Source organism: Microcebus murinus, chromosome 19 (assembly GCF_040939455.1).
Source record: "Microcebus murinus isolate Inina chromosome 19, M.murinus_Inina_mat1.0, whole genome shotgun sequence".
NCBI classification, from domain to species: Eukaryota; Metazoa; Chordata; class Mammalia; order Primates; family Cheirogaleidae; genus Microcebus; species Microcebus murinus.
Genome location: NC_134122.1, coordinates 22,596,373 through 22,604,361, shown reverse-complemented (window position 1 = coordinate 22,604,361; position 7,989 = coordinate 22,596,373). Strand labels below are relative to the sequence as shown.

Sequence of the window (7,989 nt, the reverse complement as noted above, 5' to 3'; positions counted from 1 at the left end):
TCCTGCCTATCTCCACCGCTTTCTCCTCCCCTCCCATTTCATTCCTAGGGCACACAAACTTGGGAGTCTTGTCTTCTGGAAGAAGGAAAATTTGATGCAGAGCCTTGGGACGGGCACCTTGTTAGAGGAAAGCCAGGGATTGGGCAGTGGAGGGAGGAGGAGAGGATGAGAATTTGGAAATGAGTAAGGCACATGGGAACACTCTACCTTGAAAGATGGGCACATGTTACCTTACTGGTGTGGGGACTGACTGCTTCACGCTACTCGATTCTGCACCCTGGAGATGGAGCATTGAGGCAAGGGACCCTTCTCTGAGGGCGTGCAGAGCACTGGGAAGGTAGCGTAGCAGAGAAATACTTTGCATTTCCAGTGGGCACAGAGAAAAGCAAAAGAACCCAATAATTCAAGGAAATACCGTAGTAAAATTTTGGGAAGAGTCAAGAGTGAAAAAAAGTTTGTTCCAAAGTGGCCACCGTTGGGCACTGCTATTCCACACGTTACGGCGTGGGGCAATGGCCATAGTGGGAGAGCTCCTGCCGGAGGCGGCAGTACTCAACCGTGCCGCGGCCTGGTTCCGAGTCCTCTCCGTGCGGGGTCTCTCTGGTGTGGGAGGCTCTGGGTACGGACCTGGAGTCTCCAGGGCCCGCCGCGGCGCGCAGATTCGGTTCTTTACGGCCTGACTCCCACTGGGTCTCGCGAGAGCGCAGGCGCACGTCTCGCGATAAGCGGGCACGGGCGGAGCGGAGGGAGATCCGAGCAGCGGCGGCAAGCGGGCTGCGGCCGGCTGAGGTAAGCAGCCTGGGGAGCGCTAGCGGACAGGGGCCGGGGGTCCCGCGGGTCCCCCGGACTGGGGCGGCGCGGCGGCGAGGGGCTGGGCTGGGTCTGCAAGCCGAAGCCTGGCACGGTGCCGCTCCTTCCCACAGTCCCCTCATCTCGCGACCCCGTGCCCCAGTTTGCACTCGCCTGGGCTGGGCCCTGCCCGGTCGTCTCGCCCGGGACACCCCGCGCCCCGGAGACCCCGCGCCCGCCGTCTCCCTCGGGCTGAGTTTCTTCTCCTTCCTCCCTGGCCCGGGATCGGTCCCCCTCCCCGCTTCCCGGAGCGTCCCGTAGCGGGGCCGCTGGTGGTGGGGAACGAGTGGAGCGGTCCCGGCTGGAGGGGTCCCTGCTGGAGGGGCCCTCAGGTGAGCGGGCCGCCCTGCAGCCGCGCGGAGGTGGCCGTGGCCCCAAGGGGCTGGGCGGCCGCGGGCTTCTGGCCCCCTCAGCACCGCGTCCCTTCACAGGGGCTGTGCGTGGTGGTCGTGGACGGGGTCCTGCTCGCAGCTTGTAGAATGCGAGGTTGCCCTTCGCGTCTGGTGGGAGTTTGGAGAGAGCAGGAAAGTTGCATGTGCCAGCTTTCCAGGCCGCTTGGCCAGGGTGACAGACCAGGGTGGCGTGAAGGGGTGTTGCAGGAAGAGGTCACCTCGGTAGTTTCTTCCGTTTTCCCGAGACCCGGGGGAGTGGAGCGGCGGTGCGCTCCTGACTCCAGCGCAGGGATCCTGTTGCCAGCTGTCGAGGTTCGGTGGCTGGGTTGCAGGAAGGTTTCAGGCTCCTGGGTAAAGAGGATGGATTTGAGCCTGTGTCTTATCGCACGTTTCCAGGTGGTAGAGAACGTAGGTGTTCTTTTCATACTAGTGTATTATCTGCGTCAACTCTGATGGGATGGCATCTCTAGAAGAGTATGTATTGGCCAAATTTTCCGTCATGTGTTGGAAAGTGTGGCCCTGGTCTGATCTTGACAAAGGGAAGGATTTGGGCACATAAAGCCTGGGTGTTACTGTGAGAGCTCCTTCTGATGGCTCTTCTCAGATGGCTAAAGCAGACAAGGGCTCTGTTTGCATCAGGCTGAGCTTCTTAAGTGGGAAGTTCAGAGGCAGCAAAGATTCTTCACTTTCTCTTTTTTTTTGTTGGGGGGGGAGGGTGTTTTCAAACAAATAGGGGAAATCAGTGAGAGACTCCTAAAGGGAGCAACAGTGTGCAGCCTGTAGGAATTCACACTTTCTTGCTTGGGACCAGTGCAGGTTTTGGGTAAAGTTCTCTGTAGCTGCCTGGCTTCAGCTGTTTTGTGGGTTGGCTTGTGGATCACATGGTACCTTTAGAGCCAGGCAGATCTAAGTTCTAATCTCAGTTCTGTAGTTTTGGGAAGCCTCAGTTTCATCATCTCTAAAATCTGTATAAAAAGACCTAATTCAGCACCCTGTTGTGCATTGAGCTGTTGTGAATAAACTTACAGAGTGTTAGTCAAACCATGTAGCGACATTAGCACCATCTACCTGAAGACCACTTACAAGTATTGACTGTAATTCTCACAATAATTTCACAAAGCCGGTCTTACAGTCCTCAGTGTATGGGTGGGGGACCTGAGGCTCTGGAAATCTAGTTGTTAGATAACTTTGTTTTTGGTACTTGGTTGAAAATAGCAGTAATATTAACGTCATTGTTAATATGTAACAATAAAAAGCATTGCTGTGGCTGTCATCATCTTTATTGCCACTGTTTCATGCCTTGTTTCTGATTCTCAGAGGCCAGGCTTCTTTGTGAGTGCTTGCGATGGTTAATGATAGGTGTCAACTTGACTGGATTAAGGAATACCTGGAAACCTGGTGAAGCATTATATTTGGGATGTCTGTGAGGATGTTTGCAGAGGACATTAGCTTGTGAGTCTTGAGTGAACCAGGTGGGGAAGACCCACTGTCAGTGTGGGCAGCACCATGCAATCTGCTAGGGGCCTGGAGAGAACAAAAACACAAGCAGTGTGTCTGTCTACCTGGTGGAGCTGGGATACACACACTTCCTTTCCTGTCCTTGGACAGCAGAACTTCGGGCTCGCTGGCCGGCAGCCCCTCAGACTGAGAGTTACACCATTGCTTCCCTGGTTCTGAGGCCTTCGCACCTAGTCTGAACCACGCTGCTGGCATCCCAGGGTCTCTAGCTTGCAGAAAGTCTGTCTTGGGACTTCTCAGCCTCCAGAATTGGGTGAGTCAGTTCCCCTAATAAATGCGCTCTCATGTATCTGCATCTGTTAGTGCTATCTTTATGGAGATCGCTAATGCAGTGCATATATGGGAGATGTGTCCTCTGACTGCTGTGTGCCTTCTTCCGGGAGCCATTTGTCTTCCTGTGTGTAGATCAGACTCAGTCAGTGGCTCGGTGGCTGAGGTTTGGTGGCATGTTTTCATGCCTCCATTTCTTCTCAGGAAAATTGGCACTATGGTCTCCCACTTAATGCTGAAGAATGTGGTCACAGACACTGGAATATTTTAAGGGCTCTGAGAGCATATTAGGAGACTGGGATTGTCCAGGGGCACTCCTGAGCGTGCAGCTGATGTCACATAGAAAGACTGACTGTGACCCCTCCTTTGTCTCCCTCAGAAGGAAAGTGACCATGGAAGACTTGGGGGAAAACACCACTGTCTTGTCCACCCTGAGGTCTTTGAACAACTTCATTTCTCAGCGAGTGGAGGGAGGATCAGGACTGGATATTTCCACCTCTGCTCCAGGTTCTCTGCAGATGCAGTACCAACAGAGCATGCAGGTGAGTGGCATGTGTTGGGTTTGGGTCTCTGGGTAGACATCTGGGCTCAGGTAGGGCTAGTCCTGTATAGTTGAGGCAGGTGAGCCTAGAGTTGAGTTGGTTGTCTTATGGATCTCACTGTGGGCCGTCCTCATTTTGGGGCAGTAGCTGGAGGCCCTGGACCAGGGGTACTCAAACTTTTTAAACTGGGGGCCAGTTCACTGTCCCTCAGATCATTGGAGTGCCATTGGAGAGTGCGGCGCACATTCCACACATGCGCACTATGGGCCCGGGATTAGTTGGCTGTTAAGTAGGACAGGCAGCAGCGGCAAAAATACCTGGTGGGCCGGATAAATGTCCTCAGTGGGCTGCATGTGGCCTGCGGGCTGTAGTTTGAGGACCCCTGCCTTGGACTGTCCTGGCTTAAAGGCTTGTTTTTGTTTTGAGACAGAATCTTACTCTGTTGCCCGGGCTAGAGTGCGGTGGCATCAGCTTAGCTCACAGCAACCTCAAACTCCTGGGCTCAAGTGATCCTCTTGCCTCAGCCTCCTGAGTAGCTGGGATTATAGGCATGTGCTACCATGCCTGGCTAAATTTTGTTTTATATTTATATTTTTAGTTGTCCAGCTAATTTTTTCTATATTTTTAGTAGATACAGTGATATTGCCCTTGCTCAGGCTGGTCTCGAACTCCTGAGCTCAAACGATCCACCTGCCTTGGTTTCTCAGAATGCTAGGATTACAGGCGTGAGCCACTGTGCCTGGCCTTAAAGATCTGTTTTGTTAGCACCCTAGGAGTCGGTCTGGTGCTCAACATTGCACTCATAATAATGAACTTGCAGACAGTAATGATAGTATCAGAAAGCCACACCCAAACTGCCTAGCAAGAGCATGTCCAGCAGGCATGATGTCCCCTTGAAGGTATAACATGGGAAGGCTGTGTTGTAAACCCAGATGCCTGGTCAGCCCAGAGTGTGAGCCAGGGCTGTGAGTAGGGGCAATGGGTATTTCACAGTCTCAGACCGTGGAGGGCCATTTGCAGATGTTGGGGTTAATTTTACAGTTTTACTTTTATTCTAGTCATATTTCATGTCATTCTAAGTTCTTGGGAATGCTCACTGTAGACACAATTGCACAGAGGTGAGGTCTCCTGAAGGACTTCAGGCTCCAAAGAGTTGTGGGCTCAGTCCCAGTTGGGGCCAGGATAACTGGGACCTCCCCCCACCCCCAAGGAGGGAAATGGTGTCTCCAGCCTTGCTGAGGCTTTGTCACTGCACCAGTGGCTGTGCTGGGCTGGAAGGCCTCCTTCCCTATCCACCCTAGGTATGCCCTAGAGCTGTTTTGCTGTCAGAGCCCTGATGAAGTATGCACCATTTGGTAAAACAATAATGTGTATGCATTCATTTATAGAATAATGAATGCATACCCAGAATAATGTTACTATGTGTTTGTTAGAGCACTAAGTTGCTCACTGCCCTTTCTTGGCGAGGACTCCTTTTTTATTCTGAGATTAGGTCTTTTTTTTTTTGAGACAGAGTCATGCTTTGTTGCCCAGGCTAGAGTGAGCGCCATGGCGTCAGCCTAGCTCACAGCAGCCTCAAACTCCTGAACTCAACCGATCCTACTGCCTCAGCCTCCCAAGTAGCTGGGACTACAAGCATGCCCGGCTAATTTTTTCTATATATATTAGTTGGCCAATTAATTTCTTTCTATTTATAGTAGAGATGGGGTCTCGCTCAGGCTGGTTTCGAACTCCTGACCTTGAGCAATCCGCCCGCCTCAGCCTCCCAGAGTGCTAGGATTACAGGCGTGAGCCACCGCGCCTGGCCTGAGATTAGGTCTTGGTTATTTTATTCTGAGATCAGTGATGGTGGTAATAGATGGTAGTTATTTTTGATCGCTGGCGAAATAAGAAGCTGGCAACTCTGGACTTAAAAATGCTATAATTTTATTTTATTTTTTTATTTTTAAGAGATAGGGTCTCATTTTATCAGCCAGGATGGAGTACAGTAGCCCGATCATAGGTCACCATGACCTCAAATTCTTGGGCTCAAGTGATCTTTCTGCTTTAGCCTCTGAGTAGCTGGGACCACAGGTGCATGCCATGACACCCAGCTAATGTTTCTATTTTTTGTAGAGACAGGGTCTCACCCAGGCTGGTCTCGAACTCCTAGCCTCAAGCAATCCTCCCTACTCAGCCCCCAAAGTGCTGGGAGTATAGGTGTGAGCCATGGAGCCTGGCCATAAAAATGCTATAATTTTTTTTGATGCAAATGTCTGGAACCTTTTTGCCTATCTGTCAAAACCATAGGATTCTAGATTGTAAATTGAACCTTGGAAGTCCTTAGCGCCCACTCTTAGGGCTTCCCAGTTGAGTATCAGTAATCAAGTGCTGTAGCCAAAGCGAGTTGGTCAGTAGAGTCAGGACCATAAGACCTGCCTCAGCTCCTGGCCATGGTTGTGTCCTATTCTGGGACTGTCATTCTTTCTCTTCCTACTGAGCCCCCAATCGTTGCGGGTGAGGAACTGGAGGGAAAGGCAGGTCTGGAGAGTCTGGGGACAGCTGTCAGATGCCTTGCCGGCCCACCCCTCCCCTCTTTCAGTGGCTCCTGTTTTAGTTGGAAGTGTTTAGTGTCTGCTCTGTCACGCATCAGTGTTTATTTCAATATAAAGCTAAGCTTGAAGTTACTATCTTTGAGATGTAGATAGTGCTGCCAGCATTTATTTCAATATAATGGTAACCTTGAAGTTGTTATCTTTGAGATATAGGCAGTGCTGCAGGCAGGTGAGGCACCTGGATCAGGTGTCTGGACTGCTGGTCTTGGTGTGGTGGCGCCCCCTGCACGTGGGATCCCCACCCTCTGGAGAAGCTCAGGAAGGCTAGTGGGTTTGAAGGGCAGACTTAGGATTCCCCAATATCAACAGCTGGGAATCGAAGTGAGAGAAAGTATAATAGGAATAAAGAAAGTATGGACTTGGGCCACCAAAGAAAATAGGTGGGAGAGCGGAGGAGATGCCCTTGCTCTAGTCCTGGTTTCTCAGCCTTGGTACTGTTAACATTTGGGCTGGATAATTTCAGGATATTCCTATGCATTGTAGTATGTTTAGCAACATCCCTGCTTTCTACCCACTAGATGCCAGTAGCAAACACACACTTCCACCCACTGTGACAATCAGAAGTCTCTCCAGACGGTGCCAAATGTTCCCTGGGAGTAAAATTGCTCTGTTGGGGACCACCAATCTAGCCCAGTGCTTCTCATGTGCATGTGAATCCCCTGAGACTGTTTAGAAAGAAGATTCTGATTCAGTAAGTCTGGGGTGTAGCTTGTGATTCTGCATTTGTTATGTGCCCAGGAGGTGCTGTGCTGCTGGACCGCACGGCTCTAGTCCACATGAAGAGTGGGTGACACTTCTTTCCCTCAGCTGAGCAGGTTGTACCCAAAGACCTGCTCTGGAACTGTTTGGTGTGTCTCCTGTCACCCTTTGAGGCTTGGATCACCTGTGTGTACCTACCCTCCTGTAGTATGCAGGCTTCTAAGATGGCCCCAGATTCTGGGCCCTTGGTGGACACTCACTTTCTCTACCTTCTTCCTGTTATTCAGTCAAACACTGACCAGTGGGTCTCCCGAGCTGGGTGCTATGGCTCCTGCCTGTAATCCCAGGGACTCAGAAGGCCAAGCTTGGAGGATCATCTGAGGCTAGGAGTTCAAGACTAGTCTGGGGCAATATTGCAAGACCCTATCTCTACAAAAAATAAAAAAAATTAGCTGGGTATCATGATGAGTGCCTGTAGTCCCAGCTACTCTGGAGGCTGAGGTGGGAGGATTGCTTGAGCCCAGGAATTTGAGGCTGCAGTGAGTTACGATAGAGCCACTATGCTCCAGCCTGGGTGACAGAGTGAGACCTTGACTCAGAAAAAAGAATAATAATAATTAGGTCTCAAAACAGTTGACTTTGATTTAAGAAAGGGAGAGTACGTGCGTATGCCTGACTTAATCACATGAGCCCTTTGAATCTGGGTAGATGTCAGGCAGAGAAGTCAGACTCAGAGCAGGAGAAGGATTTGATGAAAGGAGCTTCGGTGTGGTTGGTTTTGGAGATGGAGAGGGCCAAGTGACAACGGTTATGGGCAGCTTCTAGGAGCTGACAGCAGCCCTTGGCTAGCAGCCAGCAGGGAAATAGGACCTTGGTTTTCCAGCCCTAGGAGCTTGTAGCAGGATCCTGAGTTCCAGATGAGAACACATCTGGCCATCTGCATTGATTTTAGCCTTGGGAGGCCCTGATCAGAGAACCCAGCCATGTGTCTGGACTTCTGACCTACAGAACAGTCAACCAATATAGTGGGTGGTGTTTTAAGCCACTAAGTTTGTGGTAATTTGTTACAGAGCAATAGAAAATTGGCACACTGTCTTTCCTAAACAAATATACACACTGTTGTTT

At 50.9% G+C, this 7,989-nt stretch overlaps 1 protein-coding gene across 5 annotated transcripts in view; it reads left to right on the top strand.

Annotated features, from left to right (window-relative positions):
* Positions 1–684: 684 nt before the first annotated feature.
* The window catches only part of MAD1L1 (mitotic arrest deficient 1 like 1), a 383,346-nt gene continuing 376,041 nt past the window's right edge, over positions 685–7,989 (top strand). For 2 of the 5 annotated variants that reach the window (XM_075995239.1, XM_012758962.3), the window contains exons 1-3: positions 710–789; positions 2,850–3,012; positions 3,409–3,571. In XM_075995239.1, the coding sequence (XP_075851354.1) occupies positions 3,422–3,571 (150 nt within the window). In that variant the 5' untranslated portion in view covers positions 710–789; positions 2,850–3,012; positions 3,409–3,421. Of the gene's footprint in view, positions 790–2,849; positions 3,013–3,408; positions 3,572–7,989 lie in introns of all 5 variants that reach the window. The other 3 variants (XM_075995236.1, XM_075995237.1, XM_075995238.1) reach the window with 3 other exon arrangements.